Source organism: Leucoraja erinacea, unplaced genomic scaffold, assembly GCF_028641065.1.
Source record: "Leucoraja erinacea ecotype New England unplaced genomic scaffold, Leri_hhj_1 Leri_87S, whole genome shotgun sequence".
Taxonomy (NCBI): Eukaryota; Metazoa; Chordata; class Chondrichthyes; order Rajiformes; family Rajidae; genus Leucoraja; species Leucoraja erinaceus.
The window spans coordinates 75,529-100,019 of record NW_026576817.1 but is presented as its reverse complement, the minus strand read 5'-3'; the positions used below and the strand labels follow the sequence as shown (position 1 = coordinate 100,019).

Below are 24,491 nucleotides of genomic sequence, written 5' to 3'. Positions count from 1 at the left end.
AACACTTGGAGCCAATGCCGTTGTGTGGCTCCAACGCCGTCTTATTGGTCTTCTAGTCCAGGTCCTCAGATTCCATTGTAACCAAATCAAAAGCTAACATCCCAACCCAGGCCAAACTAAATGGGCTCACAGTGTGCCACTCTAAATAACTCATTGTTATGTTATGTTATTTTACCTCCGCTCGGTCCGCATTAACGAACCCGATCTCCCGGTGGCTCAGCACTTCAACTCCCCCTCCCATTCCATATCTGGCCTTTTTCTGTCCTGGGCCTGCTCCATGGCCATAGTGAGTCTCACCGCAAATTGGAGGAGCAACACCTCGTATTTCGCTTGGGCAGTTTGCACCCCAGCAGAATAAACATTGACTTCTCCAATGTCAGGTAGTCCTTGCTTTCTCCCTCCTTCTCCCCTTCCCAGCTCTCCCACAGCCCACTGTCTCCACCTATTCCTTTCTTCTTCCCGCCCCCCCTTACCCCCACATCAGTCTGAAGAAGGATCTCGACCCAAAACGTCACCTATTCCTTCACTCCATAGATGCTGCCTCACCCGCTGAGTTTATCCAGCATTTTGTCTACCTTCGATTTTTCCAGCATCTGCAATTCTTTCTTAAACATTGGTATTTTATAGTAACTTAAGCATGACATTCACTTTTGGACAAGAACAGTTAGGTCAGATTGTTTTGAAAATAATCCAATAGGATACACATCTCAAAAAAGGTAAGGTTACACAAAAAAAAGCTGGAGAAACTCAGCGGGTGCAGCAGCATCTATGGAGCGAAGGAAATAGGCAACGTTTCGGGCCGAAACCCTTCTTCAGACTGATCGGGGGGGGGGGTGGGTGGGGACAAGAAAGGGAAAAGGAGGAGTAGCCAGAAGGCTGGGGGATGGGAGGAGACAGCAGGGGGGCTGAGGAAGGGGAGGAGACAGCAAGGACTAACAAAATTGGGAGAATTCGATGTTCATGCCCCCGGGGTGCAGACTCCCCAAACGGAATATGAGGTGCTGTTCCTCCAATTTCCGGTGCTGCTCGCTGTGGCCATGGAGGAGACCCAGGACAGAGAGGTCGGAGGCGGAGTGGGAGGGGGAGTTGAAGTGCTGAGCCACCGGGAGGTCAGCTTGGTTATTGCGGACCGAGCGGAGGTGTTTGGCGAAACGATCGCCCAACCTCCGCTTGGTCTCACCGATATAGATCTGCTGACATCTAGAGCAGCGGACGCAATAGATGAGGTTGGAAGAGATGCAGGTAAACCTCTGTCGCACCTGGAACGATTGCTTGGGTCCTTGAACGGAGTCGAGGGGGGAGGTAAAGGGACAAGTGTTGCATCTCTTGCGGTTGCAAGGGAAAGTGCCCGGGGAGGGGGTGGACCGAGAGGGAAGGGAAGAATTGACAAGGGAGTTATGGAGGGAGCGGTCTTTGCGGAAGGCAGATATGGGGGGAGATGGGAAGATGTGGCGAGTAGTGGGATCACGTTGGACGTGGCGAAACAGACGGAGGATTACTTTTTGTATGTGACGGCTGGTGGGGTGAAAGGTGAGGACTAGGGGGACTCGGCCCTTGTTGCGAGTGCGGGGATGGGGAGAGAGAGCAGTGTTGCGGGGTATGGAAGAGACCCTGGTGCGAGCCTCATTTATGGTGGAGGAGGGGAACCCCCGTTCCCTGAATAGTGAGGACATTTCAGATGTCCTGGTGTGGAACGCCTCATCCGTGGAGCAGATGCGGCGAAGACGGAGGAATTAGGAGTAGGGGATGGAGTCCTTACAGGAAGCAGGGTGGGAAGAAGTGTAGTCCAGATAGCCATGGGAGTCAGTGGGTTTATAGTGTATGTCGGTTAGAAGTCTATCACCTGCATGGAGATAGTGAGGTCAAGGAATAGTAGGGAAGTGTGGGAAATGGTCCAGGTGTATTTGAGTGCCGGATGGAAGTTAGTGGTGAAGTGGATGAAGTCAGTCAGTTGTGTGCGGGTGCAGGAGGTGGCACCAAAGCAGTCGTCGATGTAGCGGAGGTAGAGGTCGGGGATGGGGCCCTGGTATGTATTGAACAAGGATTGCTCGACGTAACCTACAAATAGGCAGGCATAGCTGGGGCCCATGCGTGTGCCCATAGCTACGCCTTGTATTTGGAGGAAGTGGAAGGAGTCGAACGTGAAGTTATTGAGGGTAAGGACCAGCTCCGCTAGGCGGAGGAGAGTGTCAGTGGCTGGGTATGGTTTGCTTCTCTGGTCGAGGAAGAACCGGAGGGCTGTGAGACCATCGTGGTGGGGGATGGAGGTGTATAGTGATTGGACGTCCATGGTGAAGATGAGGGGGTGAGGGCCTAGAGAATTGAATGCGCGGAGACGACGGAGAGTGTCTGAGGTGTCTTGAACATAGGTAGGGAGGGATTTAACCAAGGGTGATAGGATGGAGTCAAGGTATTTGGAAATGAGTTCGGTGGGGCACGAACAGGCGGAGACAATGGGTCTTCCGGGACAATCAGGTTTGTGGATTTTAGGGAGAAGGTAAAATCGGGCTGTGCGGGGCTGGGGAACGATGAGGTTGGAGGCTCGGTCGGGTAGGGCATTGGAGTGGATGAAGTTGGTGATGGTGCTGGAGATGGTGGCCTGGTGCTCGTCAGTGGGGTCATGGTCCAGGGGCAAGTAGGAGGAGGTGTCCGATAGTTGGCGCGTGGCCTCAGCCAAAAAAGGTAACATTGGCTTTTGTTGCAAATTATCAAAAGACAATGGTGTGCTTGGTCATTACTTCAGGAGGCTCAGATTGAAGTGGAAAGGCATCATGTTGAATACATTTCGAACCATGCCTAGCCTTTTGCCTCACAACTTCTGCTTTTCATCTCTGGCCTTTGGCCAACCATCTGCTTATCAAAAACCTCACTCACCTGTATCCACCCATTACTTACCAGGCTCTGCCTCGCCTTGCCCCCTCTCCACTTCTTACAATTAGTAACCTCCTTAAAAAAGGTCCCGACCAAAACGACACCCATCTATGGATTCCACAGTTGCTGCTTGACCCATAGTCTCAATTAGAGATACAGTGCGGAAACAGGCCCTTTGGCCCACTGATCCCCACACACTAATGCTATCCTACACACTAGGGACAATTTACTATTATATCAAGCCAATGAACCTACAAATCTGTATGTTTTTGGAGTGTGGAAGGAAACCGGGGAAAAAACCCACGCAGATCATGGGGAGCACGTATAAACTCTGTATAGACAAGCAACCGCAGTCCGGATCGAACCCAGGTCTCTAACGCTGCAAGGCAGCAACTCTACTACTGCGTCACCATGCCACCCAGTTACTCCAGCACTGTGCTTTTTTTTTGTACACCAGCACCTGCAGTTCCTTGGAACTTAGAGAATGCATCATTTAATAATAATGGCAAGCGTGACATTGTCAAACCCATCAAAATAAAGACATAAGCAAACTTGGCGAAGCAAGAAACTGCAGATGCTGGAACGTCAATAACACAAAGTGCTGGAGGAACTCAGTGGGTTAGGCAACATTTTTCATCTTTTCTCCCTTTAATCCACCCCATTCCACAATAAACATGCTTCATTCACCAGCAGTGCCTAGATCTTAGATTTTGGTTATGAACAAGCTTTAAATAACACATTGTTTTGATAAGTCAAATGTACTCATGCAGCCCAGATTCTTTGTACTCAAGCACACAGCACAACCTATTCTCACTAGATTTCCATCTTAATAGTCAAAAGCTTTCAGCATGGTATGGGTATCAAAACCTAGAGGACATAACTAGACGGTTCAAGGAGGATTGAAGGGAATTTTGTTTCAAAACAAAGATTGGCATCTGGAATGACTGCCAGAGATGGTGAAATCAGATACAACAAATCATTTAGACAGAAGCTGAAACAGGCAAGGCATAGAGGGAAGATGGACACAAAATGCTGGAGTAACTCAGCGGGACAGGCAGCATCGCTGGAGAGAAGGAACGGGTGACGTTTCAGGTCGAGACTCTACTCCAGAATTTAGTGTCGATCTTCAGTGTAAACAGCATCTGCAGTTTCTTCCTACACAAAGCATAAAGGGATAGTCCTAATGTGGGCAAATGGGATTAGTGTATATGGCCAAAAAGTTTAGCATGGATGCGGTCGACCAAAAAATCTGCTTCTATGCTGTACAACTCAATCAAAGCTGCTAGTCAAGTCAAGTCAATTTTATTTCTATAGCATAATTAAAAAACAACTCTCGTTGGCCAAAGTGCTTTACATTGGTGGAGGTACTAACTTTAAACATTGGTTCATAGATTAAGTACATACATAAATACACACACATATAGCCCTGCCTCAGAGGACGTCAAAAAGGCTTGAGAGTAAAGATGAGTTTTAAGTCTCGAATTAAGAGTCGATGGAGGGGGCAGTTCTGATGGGAAGAGGGATGCTGTTCCACAGTCTAGGAGCTGCAACCGCAAAGGTGCGGTCGCCCCTGAGCTTATGCCTAGACCCCAAGTCAGCCGATCTAAGGGACCTGGAGGTGGTGTGGTGGGTAAGCAGACTTTTGATGTAGGTGGGGGCAAGCCCGTTACGGGCTTTGTAAACATAGAGGAGGATCTTTTTTAATTTATTCGGAACCGCACAGGGAGCCAGTGGAGAGAGGCCAGAATTGGGATGATGTGGTCCCTTTTTCGGGTACCCATCAGGAGCTAAAATCAAACTAACTGGAAAGGGAAATGGTATTTCCTTCGGACATTCCACCATGTCTAGGCCAGCTCTTCGACTATTCACGTGCAAGCATGTTGGCAAGCAGGAAAGGGTACAGAAAACATTTATGAGGGCCTGAGCAACCAGGAGAGGTTGAGCACGCTAGCGCAGGCAAGGGGGGGGGGAAGGGGTGATCATAAAGAGGTGTACAAAAAACTGAGGAATACATAAGGTAAAGAGTTTTTTTTACACAGAGTGCAGGGGAAATGGAGAACAGGGGAAATCGAGAACTGGAGGACATATGTTTAAGATGAGAGGGGAAAGATTTAATAGGAGCCTGAGGGGTGACTTTATTTTTAAAAACACCAAGGGTGGCAAGTGTATGGAATGAGCTGCCGGAGGAGGTGGTTGAGGCAGGTACTATCACAATGTTTAAGAAACATTTAGATAGGTACAAGGATAGGACAGGTTTAGAGAGATATGGGCCAAATGCAGTCAGGTGGGACTGGTGTAGATGGGGCATGTTACATAGAAACATAGAAAATGGGTGCAGGAGGAGGCCATTCGGCCCTTCGAGCCAGCACCACCATTCATTGTGATCATGGCTGATCGTCCCCTATCAATAACCCGTGCCTGACTTCTCCCCATATCTCTTGACTCCACTAGCCCCTCGAGCTCTATCTAACTCTCTCTTAAATCCATCCAGTGATTTGGCCTCAACTGTCGTCTGTGGCAGGAAATTCCATAAATTCACAACACTCTGGGTGAAAAAGTTTTCTCACCTCAGTCTTAAATTACCTCCCCTTTATTCTAAGACTGTGGCCCCTGGTTCTGGACTCACCCAACATTGGGAACATTTTTCCTGCATCTAGCTTGTCCAGTCCTTTTATACAGGTGCACAACCTTTTATCCGGTGTTCCAGAAACCGAAAAGCTCCGAAAACCGGCCATTTTTTCCAGATGTCGTCTGCGCACCAAAGCTCGCGTTTGGCGCCAAACCTGACCCAAAACGACCCACGGTCAACCCAGGTCTGTACTACTGTAGCGGCTGCCTCCTCCCTGGAGACCGGAAGACGCTTAAACATCTGTAAATCATTGCTTAAATGTTAGTCAGTTAGTTTGGAGGGCTTTTATGTGAAGGGGGGTGAAGGGGTAAACTTTAATTCTTAGTCCCCTACCTGGTCGGAGAGGCGGGGAGCGGTCAATGCCTTACCGGGTCGCTGTGCAGTAAGCTCTGCAGCGCTGTGGCCGGTGGGGCAGCGGGCGGCGCCAGTTGTAGCTCCGACCCCGGCAACTCTACCCCTGGCTGCGAGGCGCTCCAAATCCAGCGCGGCCCGCGGCCGGACACCCCAGCTCCGTGAATGTCGGGAGTCGGCGGCGTCGCAGCGCTGGGTGCGGTCAATGCCTTACCGGGTCGCCGTGCGGCAAGCTCCGGAGCGCTGTGGCCGCCGACCCAACATTCGCGGAGCGTCGCTGGATTTGGAGCCGCGCAGTCCGGGGTAGAGTTGCCGGGGTCGGAGCTCCAACCGGCGCCGCCCGCGGCCGGACGGAGCCCCCAGCTCCGCGGCTCCAAATCCAGCGACGCTCCGCGAATGTTGGAAGAAGGCGGTCACAGCGCTCCGGAGCTTGCCGCACGGCGACCCGGTAAGGCATTGCCCGCTCCCCGCTGGTATCCCAACGCTGCCACGTCCGGCCGCGGGCCGCGCTGGATTTGGAGCGCCTCGCAGCCAGGGGTAGAGTTGCCGGGGTCGGAGCTACAACCGGCACCGCTCGCGGCCGGACGGAGCCCCCAGCTCCGCGAGGTTGGGAGTCGCCGACCAGGTAGGTAGGGGACTAAGAATTAAAGTTTCCCCCTTCACCCCTACACCACCACCACCACATAAAATCCCTCCAAACTAACTGACTAACATTTATGCAATGATTCTCCCGGTCTCCGGGGAGGAGGCAGCTGCTCCAGACTTTTCAAGCCGCCCGCGCTACCTACCTAATCTACGCTAAAAATCTTCCATTCTGAAATCCGAAAATGTCCGAAATCCGACAAGTGTCTGGTCCCAAGGCTTTCGGATAAAAGGTTGTGCACCTGTAATTTTATATGTTTCTATAAGAATCCCTCCTCATCCTTCTAAACTCCAGTGAATACAAGCCCAGTCTTTCCAATCTTTCCTCATATGACAGTCCCTGCATCCCAGGAATCAATCTCGTGAACCTACATTGCACTGCCTCAATCACAAGGATGTCCTTCCTCAAATTAGGAGACTAAAACTGTACACAATACTCCAGATGTTGTCTCACCAGAGCCCTATACAACTGCAGAAGAACGTCTTTACTCCTATACTGAAATCCTCTTGTTATGAATACCAACATTCCATTAGCTTTCTTCACTGCCTGCTGTACCTGTAAGCCAACTTTCAGTGACCGGTGTACAAGGACGCCCAGGTCTCGCTGCACCTCCCCCTTACCTAACCTAGCACCCATTGAGATGTTGGCCTGTTCTCACACTGTACGACTGACTCCGAATTCTTTGAGGAAGTAAAAATCATGATTGACCTAAATTTTTTAGAAGGCCTTTGCTAAACAAAATGAGCCCATGGTATGGGAAGGAAGATACTAACATGGATAGAAGGTTGGCTGAATGACAGAAGGCAAAGAGTGGCCTTTTTTCTGGTTGGCTGCCAGCGACTGGTGGCGCTCCGCAGGGGTTGGTCTTGGGGCCACTACTCTTCACATCATATATTAATGAGTTGGATGATGGAATTGATGGCGTTGTGGCCAAGCTTGTGAATGATACAAAGATAGGTGGAAGGGTAGGTGGTGTGGCGGAATCAAGAGGTCTGCAGAGGAACTGAGACAGATTAGGAGGGCAAAGAAGTGGCAGATGGAATACAGTGTAGCAAAGTGTGCGGTCATGCAATTTGGTCGTAGAAATAAAGGTGCAAACAATTTTCTAAATGGGGAGAGAATTCAGAAATCAGAGGTGCAAAGGTACTTAGGAGTGCTGGTGCGGGAATCCTAAAAGATCAATTTACAGGTTTAATCAGTACTAAAGAAGGCAAATGTTACCATTTGTTTCCAGAGGGTTTGAATATAAAAGCAGAGATGTATAGGGCAGTGATTAGACACATTTAAAGTACTACGAACAATTTTGAGCCCTATATCTGAGGAGGGATGTGCTGGCGTTGGAGAGGGCTCGGAGGAGGATAATGAGGATGATCCAAAGGATGATTGGGTTAAGATATGACAAGCATTTGATGGCTCTGGGCCTGCGCATGCTGAAGTTCAGAAGGATGAGGGAGGGATCTCATTGAATCTTACTGAACAGTGAAATGCCTGATTTGAGTAGATGTGGAAAGGGCGTTTCTACTGGTGAGAGATTCAAGAACCAGAGGGCACAGCCTCAATGAAAGGATGTTTAGGACAGAACTGCAGATGCTGGTTTAAATCGAAGATAGAGACAAATTGCTGGAGCAACTCAGCAGGACAGGCAGCATCTCGGGAGAGAAGGAATGGGTGACGTTTCAGGTTGAGTCTGAAGATGGGTCTCCTTAAAATAGACACAAAATGCTGCAGTAACTGAGTGGGAATCTTCAGAATCCGATGAAGAGCCATGATCCAAAATGTCACCAGTTTCTTTTATCCAGAGATGCTGCCTGTCCCACTGAGTTACTCCAGCATTTTGGGTCTATCCTCAATAAAAGGATGTTCTTTTACAAATGAGAAGGGATTTCTTTAGCAATCACAATAACACTTTATTAGCCAAATATATTTTGCAACATACAAGGAAATTCATTTGCCAAGTCAGTCATACATATAAAAGCAACGTAACACACAAAATACATTTTAACATAAAGATCCACCACAGTGACTCCGCCACATTCCTCTGTGAAAAAAAGTTCAAATCTCTTCCCTTGAATACAAACGATCTTGAATCCTGTAGGCAACGGATATTATTGCTATGGAGGGAGCGCAGCGCAGGTTAACAAGGCCAATTCTTATGCTGAGAGAATGGAGCGGCTGGGCTTGTATACTCTGGAGGTACACAAAAATGTTGGAGAAACTCAGCGAGTGCAGCAGCATCTATGGAGCGAAGGAAATAGGCGACGTTTCGGGCCGAAACCCTTCTGGAGTTTATTCTAGCAGGACGAGAGGGGATCTTATTGAAACACAAGATAATTAAGGGTTTGGACACGTTAGAGGCAGGAAACATGTGCCCGATGTTGGGGGAGTCCAGAACCAAGGGCTATAGTTTAAGAACCCATGTCTAAACCCTTAACAATCATGTTAATAGTTCATTGGTAATTTATTAAAAGTGGGAGATACTAGTGGGAGAGTCTCGGACCAGAGGTCGCAGCCTCAGAATTAAAGGACGTTCCTTTAGGAAGGAGATGAGGAGGAATTTCTTTAGTCAGAGGGTGGTGAATCTGTGGAATTCATAGCCACAGAGGGCTGTGGAGGCCAAGTCAATGGATATTTTTAAGGCACAGATAGATAGATTAGTGCGGGTGTCAGGGGTTATGGGGAGAAGGCAGGAGAATGGGGTTGAGAGGGAACATTAGATCATCCATGATTGAATGGCAGAGTGGACAATGGGCCGAATGGCCTAATTCTGCTCCTATCACATGAACATGAACTTTATTGTCTCATGTATCTAGTTACAGCGAAATTCTTTATCTTGTATAAAGTTCAGCAAAAAGCTTACCATACACCGGCACAATCAGTGGAAACATGTTCCCTATGTTGGGGGAGGCCAGAACCAGGGGCCACAGTTTAAGAATAAGGGGTAAGCCATTTAGAACGGAGATGAGCAAACACTTTTTCTCACTGCGAGTTGTGAGTCTGTGGAATTCTCTGCCTCAGAGGGCGGTTCTCTGGATACTTTCAAGAGAGAGCTAGATAGGACTCTTAAAGATAGCGGAGTCAGGGGATATGGGGAGAAGGCAGGAACGGGGTACTGATTAGGGATGATCAGCCATGATCACATTGGATGGCGGTGCTGGCTCAAAAGGTCGAGTGGCCTACCCCCGCACCTATTGTCTATTGACTCCAATGTTAAGTCCACGCCCCGCGCTGGGGCCCAAAGTTAATCCGAGGAGTCCTCCAGCTCCATCGATGGTAGTCAGCAGATCGGCCGGAAACGCTATACAGAAAATAATTGCATCTCTGGCAAGGTAGGAAACTGAAAAAAAGTTTCCCCCAACCCTCTCCCCCCCCCCCGCATAAAACAAACCAGAAAACATTTACACACACTAAACATAAAAAGTCAAAAAAAGACCGTTTGGGGGGGTGGGGCTTCCAATTGTTCGGCGCCTCTGGTATCGAAGCTATTGGGGAAGAGGAAAAGATTAATCAACCACGATGAAATGGTGGAGTAGACTCGATGGGCCAAATGGTCTAATTTGCTCCAATGTCTTATGGTCTAAACCAAGTGATTGGAGGTGAATGAATGTAATTACACAGTGCTGGGACTTAACCTGGGAGAGGAAGCTGACTTTGGGTTGTTAACCCTGCTGAACATTTAGTTTATTATATTGTCATGTGTACATGTTCACATTATCATGTGAAAAGCTTTTGTTTGCCGACTATCCAGTCCAACACTATATATGGATACAATCAAGCCACCCATTATGCACAGATAAAAGGTATGACATTTAGAGCAGGATATAACATTGAAGTCCAATTAAAGATAGTTCAAAGGTTCTCCACCACATTCGAGCTGATGAGGACCATCAGTTGCCTGATAACGGCCCTGTCCCACTGTACAAGTTCAATCAAGTGTAGAATGAACGCAGCGGGTACATCGGAGCTTGGGGACATCTCTTAGCGGCTCATAATGCTAATATCAGATACTCGGGAAACGCGGTAAGCTCAGGAAGACAAGTGAAGATTTTTCAACATGTTAAAAAATGTCCACAACAGCCCCGAGTACCGACGAGCGGCCATTACCGTAAATCTCCGAGTTCCAATCAGGGCAAACTCGGGAGAAACCTTTGAATTAACTCGTACAATGGGACAGGGGTTTAACAGGCATGAATACCCGAATGTCAATGTAAGGTGTGGAAAGAGAACAGCCACATGGCAGCTCATTTGTCACTGCCTATATTTTCACTACCCACTGCCAAAATGGACGGCTTTTTTTAGGAGCTGCTTTGTTTGCCCATTGCCGAAGACTAAAACAGTAATCAGCAAACTGCTTAAGAGTTCCGATCTTATGATGGAGAGATCACTGGTGAAGTACTAACAATGGTCAGGACTAGGACGCCACTCTTGGAAGCTTCACTAATGTCTTCCGATGCAGATGACTGTTCGCCTAGCATTATTCACCAAGATGGTTGTCAGACAGTGAGAATGTTCACTTTTGCATTTCCATTCACTTCAAATTTTAGGAATGCTCCTTGACGACTTAGACAAATGCCTCCCAGTATCAAGGATCAGCACTCTCATCTCCGCGATTCGGCTCTAACTTGTTCCACTTTTCTGGGGCAAAGTAAACCAAGCATTCTTCAGCAGATTAGTGTCATGGGGCAGGCAGTTATGAAGTTCGCAGTTGTGCTGCATTCCTTCCCGTATTATTATTGAGCATCTACACCTAAAGGCAACAAATGTTCTCAGTGTTGACAAGCCTTTCTTGATGCTTGAGAGTGGAATGTGCAGCAGCAATTGGTCAGATTGATTGAAAGATAGTGTAGTGTAACTGTCCCCGATTTTTTCAGCAACCGTCATAATCGTAGCCGGTCGCCGAACAAAACAGTTACTGGACTAATGGGCCTGTCGCACTTCAGCGGGTTTTTTTAGGCTATGGTCGGCGAATAGGACATTGAAACTCACCAAAGTCAGCGCCAGCGACAATCTACGACATCCTGTCGACAACCAATGACATCCTGGCGACTGCCTACATTACGTCACCTGGCGACAACCTCAGACAGCGCCGACATCAAGCTAAACTCATTTGGCGCCAAACCCAAGGTCGCCACTGTCGCGACCAGAAAGACGCTACGACTATTTGGGCGACTGAGGAGACCTCTCACGACCATACAGGAGACACCCTGGCGACCATGTGGCGACCACATAGTCTCCTGTAGTAGCCTAAGTGGGACAGACCCATAAAAAAACACAAAAAAAACGGGCATTTCAGCTCACCGTCCACCCGTTCACACCAGTTCTACGTTACCCTACTTTCTCATCTAGTCCCTCACACTCAGGGCATTTTACAGAGACAAGTTAACCTACAGGCCTAGAGCTCTGGAGAACATCATAGTTTAGAGATACAGTATGGAAACGGACCCTTCAGCCCGTCCGAGCCCACTCTGACCAGTGATCACCCGTTCACACTAGGTCTATGTAATTCCATTTTCTCAACCACTCCCTACACACTAGGGACAATTTACAGAAGCCAATTAACCTACAAACCCACATGTCTTTGGGAAGTGGGAGGAAACCGGAACTCCTGGAGGAAAACCACACTGTCACAGAGAGACCTGTGGAAACTCCATAGTGACAGAGCCTGTAGTCTGGATTAAACCCAGGTCTCTGACGCTATGAGGCAGCAGCTCTATCAGCTGCGTCATTGTGCCACCTCTAGGGTGCTTGTTTGTTGACAGAAAACATCACAAACATTTTACCATGTAAACTGAAACACTTTGGCCTGAGAATCAGCTTTCTGTAGACAACATCTTAAATAGACATTGATCAGTCTTAAGCAGATATTGTCTGTAGGAAAGAACTGCAGATGCTGGTTTAAATCGAAGCTAGACACAAAATGTTGGAGTAATTCAGCGGGACAGGCAGCATCTCTGGAGAGAAGGAATGGGTGACGTTTCGTGTCGAAGGGTCTCGACCAGAAACGTCACCCGCTCCTACTCTCCAGAGATGCTGCCTGTCCTGCTGAGTTACTCCAACATTTTGTGTCTACCTTTGATTTATGCAGATATTGTTTGGCCTAGATCTCTGGTATTAGATAGTCAGAAAAGTTCCCTGGCAGACTTTCCTTTGCTGCCTGCAAACAGAGATAAAAATAAATGCAAAGCTTTGACCCACTGCCAAGGTAAAATACAAGTGGAGCGCATATTATCTTGTTTACATCTAAGAAGGTGACATCCTAATGTTTTATATATTGTTACAAACTGAAACAAATGCCGAATTCCAACTACCGGATTTCCCGGCAATGAAGAAGCCATTTTTTACCCAAAAATAAGGCACAAAATTTTGCCTGCATCTTGGAGGCCGTAGGTTAGGTTGTTAGCCAAGAAAGATACTTGGCTATCCCTCAGTACAGCAACATTAAGAACGATGCTAGCAGCTGATGGGAAGTGGCTGTGAGGTGGGAAGTGGCTGTAAAAGGACAGCGCTGCTGGAGGGGGGAGAGTTCTTTTCACAGCATGTGGGGAGTCTGGCCAGGGTCACCAGGGATAAAGTTGCAGGGAGGTCAGGAGCGTTGAGAAGGAGGGGGCTGGGGATCATGCCAGCAACTGATTCACCGCTGCAGCGGCGCTCAGGGCGCGGAGCCACCGCATTGTGGCCAGGGAGGGAAGTAGCTCGGGTGGCTGCGAGCACCCGCCGGGACCGGACAGCGGAACCGGCCGCCACCTCAGCGCCAGCCCGCCCGGCAACCAGCCAGCCACGGTGTCCTTTGGCACAGGTGCAACCGGTGGAGGTGGTGGTTGGCGGGTAGCTACTGGGCAGAAGGGTGGCTGTTCCATCCCAGGCTCGCTCTCACTCTCTCTCTACTGGGGCAGGCGACCTGGGCGTTACAGCCAGTTCTGGGCTCGCAGGCGACCTAGGAACTGCAGCCAGTCCCGGGGATGCGAAGGATCTGGGAACTGAATCCAGTCCCGGGGATGCGAAGGATCTGGGAACTGCAGCCAGTCCCGGCGACACGAGGGATCTGGGAACTGCAGCCAGTCCCGGGGCACGCAGGCGATGTTGCCAGCCCCTGGGCTAAACCAAACCCTTCATCCTGTCCCGCCAACCTTTTTTCAAAATTTAGCAACTTAAATTTGGGGTGCGTCTTCGACACAGGTGTGTCTTCATTGCCAGGAAATACGGTATTTACACTTGTCAACTGCAAAATGAGATGAAAGTCAGCAGTTGTTGACCACCTTATCAACTTTATCTCAAGACTGGAAAGGTACTGGGAATGAACGAGAGCCAAAAGATCCAGTTTGGATCAAACAAAGGTTAGTTTTGTTACAGCCCTGGCATGTACAATCACTGGTATTACTAATTAACAGAAGGTGGCAATTTCAGCAAATAGATACAGCTTATTGATGCAAGAAAATAAGTTATGATGTCTACAGGCAGACAGACGGTTAGGTTAACTGCCCAATTTTTGGTGAAGAAATTCGACAAGGATCAGTAAGAGCGTCAAAGCTTACGGGGAGAAAGCAGGAGAATGGGGTTGAGAAAGAAATAAAGATCAATCGTGATCGAATGGGAAAGCATTGATGGGCCGAATGGCCTAATTTGCACCTATGTCTTATGTTACGGAAAGAAAAGAAGGCAGTTGTTTAAAAAAAAAAGGGCAATACTTTAGTGATAGTTCCAGGACTATGGATAAAGAGATTTGCATTTCAAATTGACTGAGTAGATGTTTCTCAGAGCAAAAATCTGGCTTGGCGCAGTTTGCTGAGATTAAGTAACTTGACACATCTCTGTAAGCAGTTGTTCATTCCACGAGGGATGGATGATAGCAGCTCTGGTATACTAAGAGGCAGCCTTCAGCAGGAACAGAGATGTGTACTGAGCAAGTGGTTAAGGAGTGAAAACGCATGGAAAAGGACTGGTGTGGGATGAGTTGAAGAGAAAAATGAGGTGACATGGAGGCAGCAAGATGGCATCGGACCACTTGGCTCAGTGGTATCACGGGGGCGGGACTAGTACAGGTAACTGTTGCCTGTATGTAATAACAAGGAACTGCAGATATAGTAGGGGGGCGAACCCGGGTAATACCTCCAGCGCAGGAGGCGCCCACGGGACACAATGATGGCGGTTCGCAGGCCTATCCGGTCGAAGGCAAGGGAGGAAGGTTCGGAATCACCTAGATGGGGAACTGCTCCAGTCGACCGAGCTGGCTGCCGGATCGGACTTTAGAGATGACATCAAAACATGGTGGTGCCCGCATGTGTAAATATGCTAATGGAATTTCACTGTGCAGTTGCCCATGTGACAGAAAGCAGCATCGAACCTTTGGTTTTGTACCAAAAGATAGACAAAGTGCTGGAGTAGCTCAGCATGCCAGGCAGCATCTCTGGATAAAATGGACTGATGGCGTTTTAGGGTCGGGTGCCTTCGTCAGTTTGTAGTAGGCAGAACAGGGGGAAAAAACTGGAAGCAAAAAAGACAGGTCAAATCAGGGCCGGCAACAGATGACCACAGGCAAGGTGGTTCCCCGATAGGCAAATAGTTGGATAGAGGCAGGTGTGAGCCCAACAGGGATACATAGCTGTGAACTGAGAAGTTAGTTGGTGGGGGGGTTACTGGGTTGTAAGCTACCCGAGCGGAATACGAGGTGCTGTTCGTCCAGTTTACGTGCGGCCTCACTCTGACAATGGAGGAGGCCAGGACAGAAAGGTCCGCGTGGGAATAGAAAGGGGACTTAAGCAACTGAGAGATCAAGTCCGCCATGGCAGACTAAAAGCAAGTATTCAGCGAAACGGTCGCCTAGTCTGTGCTTGGTCTCTCCGATGTACGGAAGCCTACATTGGGAATACCATATTCGGTTAGACGAGGTGCAAATGAACTCCTGTCTCACCTGGAAGGAGTTCTTGGGTCCCTGGATGGAGTAGAGGAAGGAGGTATAGGGACACTTGTTACATGTGGCGGCTGGTGGAGTGAAAGGTGAACATCTGGGGCGAGCTGGAATGAGAGCAGAACTACAGGACACAGAGGATAGGCAGCGTATGAGGAAGTGTAGTCCAGGTAACTGTTGGGAGTCGGTAGGTTTGCAGTAGTTGTCAGTCGATAGTCTGCCCCCTGTGATGGAGACAGAGAGATTAAGAGAGGGGAGAGAAAGGTCAGAGATAATCCAGGTAAATTTGAAGGCAGGATAGAAGTTAGTGGATGAGTTCTGCATGGTTGCAGGAGGCAGCCCCGAGGCAGTTGTCAATGTAGTGGAGAAAGAGTTGGGGTTAGGTCCAGTGTACGTCTGGAACAAGGACTGTTCGTTTAAAAGGGCATCAATTATACCAGTGCCCAAGAAGAGTAAGGTGACGTGACTCAGTGACTGTCGATCAGTGGCACTAACGCCGGTGGTGATGAAGTGCTTTGAGAGGTTGATCATGTAGCAAATCAACTCCTACCTCGACAAAAATCTGGACCCACTGCAGTTCGCTTACCCCCACAACAGATCTAAATGTGGATGCGATCTCGCTGGCCCTCCACGCCGCTCTGGACCACTTGGGCAACAAAAACACGTATGTCAGGCTGTTATTCATCGATTACAGCTCGGCATTTAACACAATCGTCCCCTCCAAGCTGGTGACCAAACTCGCAGAACTGGGTCTCTGCGCATCCCTCTGCAATTGGATCCTCAACTTCCTCATTCACAAACCAGTCTGTTTGTATTGGTGGAAATGTGTCAGCCTCGATAACAATCAGCACAAGGAGCACCTCAAGGCTGCATGCTCAGCCCCCTGCTGTACTCACTCTATACTCATGACTGCCTAGTCAGTCACAGTGCGAACTCCACATAAAGTTCGCTGACGACACCACTGTTGTGGGACATATCACTGATGGGATGAGTCAGAGTATAGCAGAGAGATCGAGCAACTGTCCATATGGTGCCAGCGCAATAACCTGGCCCTCAACACCAGCAAAAGCAAGGAATTCGTTGCGGACTTTGGAAGGAGTAGGAGGGGGACCCACAGCCCCATTTATATGGTTGAAAGGGTCAAGAGCTTCAAATTCCTGGTCGTGCACATCTCTGAAGATCTTTCCTGGTCCGAAAACACTAATGCAATTATCAAGAAAGCTCATCAGCGCCTCTACTTCCTGAGAAGATTACGGAGTCGGTTTGTCAAGGAGGACTCTCTCTAACTTCTACAGATGCACAGTAGAGAGCATGCTGACCGGTTGCATCGCGGCTTGGTTCGGCAATTTGAGCGCCCTGGAGAGGAAAAGACTACAAAAAGTAGTAAACACTGCCCATTCCATCATCGGCTCTGACCTTCCTTCCATCAAGGGGATTTATCGCAGTTGCTGCCTCAAAAAGGCTGGCAGTGTCATCAAAGACCCACACCATCCTGGCCACACACTCATCTCCCTGCTACCTTCAGGTAGAAGGTACAGGAGCCTGAAGACTGCAACAACCAGGTTCAGGAATAGCTACTTCCCCACAGCCATCAGGCTATTATACCTAGGTCAGACAAACTCCGATCATTAATAACCCATTATCTGTTATTTGCACTTTATCAGTTTATTTATTCATGTGTGTATATATTTATATTATGGTATATGGACACACTTATCCGTTTGTAGTAAATGCCTACTATGTTCTGTGTGCTGAAGCAAAGCAATAATTTTATTGTCCTATACAGGTATACAGAGACACATGACAATAAACTCACTTGAACTTGAACCAACAAAAAGACAGGCATAGCTGGTGCCAAGCGAGTGCCCATGGCTACAACTTTTACTTGGAGAAAGTGGGAGTAGTCAAAATTATCCAACAAGCAACAGCTTAATTTACTGAGCTTTTGTTGTGTGCTAACCAGTCAGCGGAAAGACAATGCATAATTACAATCCAGCCATTTACAGTATATAATTACATGATAAGTGAATAATTTTTAATGCAGGGTAAAGTCAGCAAAGTCCGATCGAGGATAGTGTGAGCATCAACAAAGTGGTAGATAGTGCTCTCAGGTTGAGGGCGATGACAAGTTCCGCCAGGCAGAGAGTGTTAGTGGATGGAAATTGGTTGGGTCTGTTCAAGGAAGAAATGGAGAGCCTTGAGGGATGAGGTGTGAGGGATAAAGGGATTTGATATAATCCGTGGTAATATTCGTGCTTGGGGGCCTAGCAACTGGAAGTCAAAGTGTTGAAGGATGTGTGCAGTGCCTCCGATGTGGGTTGTAAGGGATTGGAAACGGGGGGGGGGGGGGGGGGGGGGGGGGGGGGGGGGTAGGATAGAATCAAGGTATGTAGAGATCAGTTTGTTTAAACTATTGCCAAATCAAGTAGGGAAGTAAGGACATACAGCATGGAAATAGGCCGTTCGGCCCAACTTGCCACACTGACCAACTTATCCCATCTACACTAGATCAGCTTGACCCATATCCCTCTAAACCCATCCATGTACTTGTCTAAATGTTTCTTCAACTTTGCGATGGTACCTGCCTCAACTACCTCATCTGACAGCTTGTTCCATACACTCAGCACCCAATGCACAAAAAAGATAGTCCTCACATTCCTATTAAATATTTTCCCCTTCATCTTAAACCCATGTCCTCTGGATCTCAATTCCCCAACTCTCGGCAAGCGACTGACAGTCTACCCAAGCTATTCCTAATAATATTCAATATACAAAAAATGAAAAATGGTTGTTTGGCAATTTGTATTTGTTAATAAGGATCTCTCCACAAAGATTTTTGACAAGTGCTTCTTTGCTTTGCCCTGCAATACACCATGACATATTATCAGTCTGAAGAGTCTGGACCTGAAATGTCACTCATTCCTTCTCTCCAGAGTTGCTGCCTGTCCCGCTGAGTTACTCCAGCACTTTGTGACATCTTCGATTTAAACCAGCATCTGCAGTTCCTTCTTGCACATGACATACTATCAACCTTCTGTTGAATGCAGCATGGTGGCGCAACAGTAGAGTTGCTGCCTTACAGTTCCGGAGACCTGGGTTCGATCCGGACTACGGGCGCTGTCTGTACCAAGTTCGTGCATTCACCTTGTGGCCGTGCGGGTTTTCTCTGGGTGCTCAGGTTTCCTCCCACACTCCAAAGGCGTACAGGTTTGTAGGTTAATTGGCTTTGTATAATTGTAAATTGTCCCTAGTGTGTGTAGGATCGTGCTAGTGTGCAGGGGTCGATGGCCGGTGCAGGCTCGGTGGGCGAAGGGCCCGTTTCCATTCCTTATCTCTAAACAAGGTACATCTTTGAACAAGCCAGGCCCTTGAATGTTCCATAGCCCACCGTTGGCAGAGGTGTGTTGAATTACTCAAACTCGGGGAGGGCATGAGCTGGATAGGGACAAAGTTCAAACTTCACAGTGACGTTTGTTCAAGTAACAAACTAAATTATTTATAAAGTTCATTAACAATTGACCAGGAATTTCCCTTCATATAAAATAAAACAGAAACAGTGATCATATTTGGAGACACAGTAATGACCAACTTAGGGTTCTGTCGTCAGTCCATTACCACTCCAGATGCTGCCTGTTCCAATGATTTATTCCAGCACTATTATACAGTGAACACTACTGCACAAGGACAGATCCTTCAGCTCGCAATATCTGTGCCAAACATGATGCAACGATAAACTAATCTCTTCTGCCTGCACATGATCCATACATCTCCATTCTCTGCATATCCATGTGCTTATCTAAAGGCCTCTTGAATGCCACCATTATATTTACCTCCACCACCACAAGCATGATCCAGGCACCCACCACCTCTGCCCAACACAATATTTGCCCCACACATCTCCTTTAGACTTCCAACTCCCCTTCACACCTTAAAGTTATATCCTATAGTCTTTGACATTTCCACCTTGGAGAAAAAGGTATGACTGCGCCCCCTATCTTTGCCTCTCAATTATATATATATTTATCTATATATATTTCTATCAGATCTCCCCTCAACCTGCAGTGTTCTAAGCAATCCAGGTTTCTCTGCATGTAGCTAATACCCTCTAATCCAGGCATAATTGGTAAACCACTCTTGCACGTTTTCCAAAGCCTCCACGTTCATTTACAAAATGTGTTTACAACGGACTAGGAATATATTTTCCCTTAATTTTTTTTACAGTGACCCAATTCTGTATTGATATTTGGGGACAGTAGTTAGCAATTATAAGAGTCTGAAGAAGGATCCTGACCCAAAACATCCTATGTCAATTCTCCCTATGAGTTTTTACAGCACTTTGTGTTTTGTACTGTAATTATGTTTGACTTGCACAACTGACATGCATGCTCTTTTCCCCCACTTCTTTGCAACGGTCTTTGAATTTAGTTTCGCAACTTCCTTCGTTACATGATCTGGGTTTGCATGATTACCATATGGTTGTGAGACTGCCCCAAATTATTTTTTAAGTTTCAGATGTTCAAGTTAAAATGAGAACAAAGGAAATAAAAACACTTAGTCAAAAGATAAAAAATTGATGAAAGGGTGACAATTAAATTATACAATCAGGAAAAGGAAAACTACCTGGTCATCATACTCCTTTCCAACAAGTCAAACTAAAATGCACAAACGTAAAGCCTAACTGTTTTGGGTGGCACAGATGGTAGAGCAACAGCCTCATGGCACCCGAGACCAAGGTTCGATCTGGACTTCGGGTTCTGTCTGTGTAGAGTTTACACCTTCTCCCTGTGACATCTGGGTTTTCTATGGGTGGTGCGATTTCCTCCCACATCCCAAAGACACACAGGTTTGTTGGTCAATTGTCCTCTGTGAATTGCCCCTCGTGTGTCGGGAGAGGATGAGAAAGTGGGACATCATAGAATCAGCGTGAATGGGTGATCGTCGGTTGGCATGGACTCAGTGAACTGAAGGGAGATTTTCCACACTGTATCTCAGAACCAAACCTAATTTATTCAACAGAAGCAGCCAGCGAGCTGAACATTCATTCAATCCATTTTGGGCACAAAATAATGTTTACATCAACATTTAGTCAGATAACCAAATTAACTGCTGCTAAAGTGACAAGATGACCTTGTTTGAAACAAGCGAAAAGATTTTTCAACTGTCTTAAAAGCCCTAAAGCACATTCACACGAATAAAAACGTGCTTTAGTCACAATATAATACATACTTAATGTGCTTTAAAAGCTAGTTGTCGTAGGTGGGTGGGCGGGCATAAATTTATTGGCCAAGAAATAGAGAACATGTTAGCAACAATATGAAGTCTTCAGCTACACTGTCACTTCTAGTCAGGACTCGAGGGACCGAGCTATAGGGAGCATTTGAGCAGGTTAGGACTTTATTGCGTGGAACCATAGGACGTAGATTTAAGGTGAGAGAACGATTTAATAGGAACCCGAGGTGGCACCATTTATTTGTTTTACACAAAGGGTGGCGAGTATTTGGAAAGAGCTGCTGGAGAAGGTAGTTGAGGCAGGTACTATCACCATATTTAAAGGCCGGTACATGGATAGGATAGTTTTAGAGGGTCATGGGCCAAACACGGGCTGGTCGAACTAGTGCAGATGGGGCATCTTGGTTGGCGTGGGCAAGTTGGGCTGAAGGGCCTGTTTACATTCTGTATGACTCTGTATGAAGCGACCTTCACACCAGCTGCCAATTCAAAACACACGCACATGTGACACCAACCAGCAAACTCACAAGTTCAAATAGTTTTAAGAGATTAAGCAAATGCCTCAAACAAGCACAGAATTCAAGAAGAAACTGCAATCTAAAATGCTCTTAGCCAAGCTACATTTTAAAATCAACATCTTTGTCCACATGAGCAAATCTCCAAAATAGACTGAAAGCACAAAGGAGGGTCTCTACCCGAAACACAACCCATTCCTTCTCTCCTGAGGTGCAGCCTGTATCGCTGAGTTACTCCAGCATTTTGTGTCTTCCTTCGATTTAAACCAGCATCTGCAGTTCTTTCCTGTACATGTTTCACAATGAGACTATCTTGTGTTCTACAGCACAGTCCCAAAAATGTTTGAGTCCCTTAACTTTTAATTCATTGAAAACTAATATCTACCCTGAAATTTGATACAGAAAATGGTAGCAATTACACAACTAAACTCTTTTGAAAAAGAGTATGCAATGCAATACTTAATGTCAGCTGAATGTTAGTAATCATTTTGGTGATCTGAACATTTATGTTGTAAAATTAACTACTAATGACTTTAGTTTTATAAAAATTAAAGTCAATGATACTAAATATGAAAGATTGTAGTAAGCAGGTTTATCTCATACATAGTACGAACCATTAGAAAGGAAATAAGGAGGAATATCTTTAGCCAGAGGGTGGTGAATCGGTGGATTACATTGCCACAGAAGGCCAAGTCAGTGGATATTTTTAAGGCAGAGATAGATTCTCAATTACAGATGTCAGGGGTTATGAGGAGAAGGCAGGAGAATGGGGTTGAGAGGGAAAGATAGATCAGCCATGATGGATAGTGGTGTAGACTTGATGGGCCAAATGGCCCGATTCGAACACAGAAGAAAGGATCACTACACCAAGATGTTAATTTAGTTTTCATAGTTATTCCATAAGCCATTCATTACATATAGAAACATATGTGCAGGAGTAGGCCCTTCGAGCCACCACCTCTATTCAATACGATCATGGCAGATCATATAAAATCAGTACCCCATTCCAGTATTTTCTCCACATCCCTTGATTCTTTTAGCCCCAAGAGCTAAATTTAACTCTTGAAAACATCCAGTGAATTGGCCTCCACTGCCTTCTGTGGCAGAGAATTCCACAGCTTCACAGCTCTCTGGGTGATTTTTTCCTAATCTCAGTCCCAAATGGCCTACCCCATATTCCTAAACTGTGACCCCTGGTTCTGAACTCCCCCAACAACTGGAACATTTTCCCGCATCTAGTCTCTCCAATCTTTTAAGAATTTTACAGGGATGTTTATATAAGAACATCTCTCATCCTTCTAACTGTCCAAGATGATCAATAAGGAATATAACACTTCAATAATCTTCACAGATATTACAAAAAATAAAAGTTTGCTGAGAGATTTGGAAACTGACAGTGGTAGTAAACGTACCACTAATATCTACAACTGAAGAACAGTCCAATTTTTAACTACCAGGCTTTGATGAGCAAAATATATTCAGACAGCTACCGAGTAAACATGACAATTGAAGTCACTTATTACAGTATGCAAATAAAAGCTAATTAAAACATAAAAGATGGTGAAAATCTGTTAACAAAAACTACACCTCAATTGGTCCCTTTTTGGTGCATTACAGAGAGCATGGCTACCTTAGATTTTATTACCACTTGAGATCCGGTTACTCTGTGAATACAGCTAGTTCTGTCTCCCTCAAGGATGGTAAAGGTTTCAACTGAACATTGGGGACGGTTCTGCGCGATAATTACACCACGGTGATTGGGGACGGAGAGATTTTTCTGCACAATTAATAAAAGATATGCTCAATTCCCTCCTTCCCCGGCGGATAGGAGGGGGGGGGGGGAGAGAAAAAGGAAAAAATCAGGACGATTTTATCCCTAATGAGCTGCTGAATAGAATACACAAATCTAATCAGTAAATAGAATGACAGCATGAAACCTCCATCGACATCAGAAGATATAGAGGGATGAACATATATGAAAGATGCACATATCAAGGAGTGTCCAGGCATACATTAAAAGTGCATTAGTACACGCATTAAACATGTGCATTAAAGCATGCACACTAAACGTGTGCACTATTGCACGTACCCATTAAACGTGTTTGCATGCACACATTAAACATGTACACTATTGTATGAACACGTTAAACATGTGCATTAGTTGCTTAATGCAGATATTACACACAGACTATAACGGCTTCATGGCTGCCTGTGAGTGTGTTTTTTTACACAGCGAGGACTTCACAAAATGGCAAGCCCGTTTGCAGCCCCCAGCGGGGTGAAGAGAGAGAGAACCACTGCAGTGCTAAAGCATTTCAACACACATGAAAGCTGCCACACACACACACAAGACCACCTTACCTGCAGGTGTCGGCCCGAAGATCCGGACCACGGGCACCCTGCTCACCCCGGCCTGCCTGAACTCCGAGTAGCAAACATCCAGCCCGGGCAGCGGGTTGCACATGTAGTAATCGGCGGTGACAATCCTCACGGACAACATGCTGACTGCTGCTGGTGGTGGTGGCGGTTCACTGCTTTAAAGGGGATGCATATATATATATATGTATATGTATATATATAGAGAGAGATGCAGAGTGTGTGGGTTGCACGCACGCACAGCCCGGCTGCAGGAGCAGCAGCAGCGCGAGCCGCGGCCCGCCGGCGGTTGCTAGGGAGCCGGGCGGTTGCCAGGGAGCGGGCCGGTGGTCAGGCGGAGGTATGGAGGGCGGCCGCGGGCCTGTCCGTCGCTGCTGTCCGTGTCGGCCCTTGGCGCCGGGTGTACGTGTGTGTGTGTGTGTAGTAGTGGGCGGTGAGGGTGAGGGCGATGGGCCTGGGTGGGTGGGTGGGTTGCCGGGCCGCCACCGCCACCGCCACCGCCGGCCTCCAGCGCTGCTCCACTCCCCTCCTCTCCCTCCGCCGCCCGCAGCTGCACTGCAGCATCTCCCTTCGCTCAGCGCCCTATGAAAGCGGCCAGGCCCGCCCCCCGCCACCTCATTGGCCGCTTCCCCCCGTCGTCCCGCCTTCCGCCAGCTCTCATTGGCCGATCCTCTCGTCAATCCCCGCCTCCCGCTCGCTTTTATTGGTTGTCCGTCGCATCAGTGTCGCCTCCCGCGCGCTTTGATTGGCTGCCCGCCCCTCCGGTGCTCATTGGCTGATCCAACGTGTTGATCCCGCCTCTTCCCGCTCCTCATTGGCTGCTCCCTTGTCCCGCCTCCGCCCACGACTCATTGGCTCCCATCCCCGCGGACGCTGATTGGATGCGGCGCTGTCATATATGCGGCCATGGCTCCGCCCCTCGGTGATTGACAGCCGACTGCCCTCGCCGCGGGGATCGGCCCGTTCCCCAGCGCG

At 47.5% G+C, this 24,491-nt stretch overlaps 1 protein-coding gene across 1 annotated transcript in view; it reads right to left on the bottom strand.

Moving 5' to 3' along the window:
* The window catches only part of rev3l (REV3 like, DNA directed polymerase zeta catalytic subunit), a 223,002-nt gene extending 199,028 nt beyond the window's left edge, over positions 1-23,974 (bottom strand). The window contains exon 1 of the mRNA XM_055631707.1: positions 23,502-23,974. Within this exon, the coding sequence (XP_055487682.1) occupies positions 23,502-23,640 (139 nt within the window). The 5' untranslated portion in view covers positions 23,641-23,974. The remainder of the gene's footprint in view (positions 1-23,501) is intronic.
* Positions 23,975-24,491: the final 517 nt, after the last annotated feature.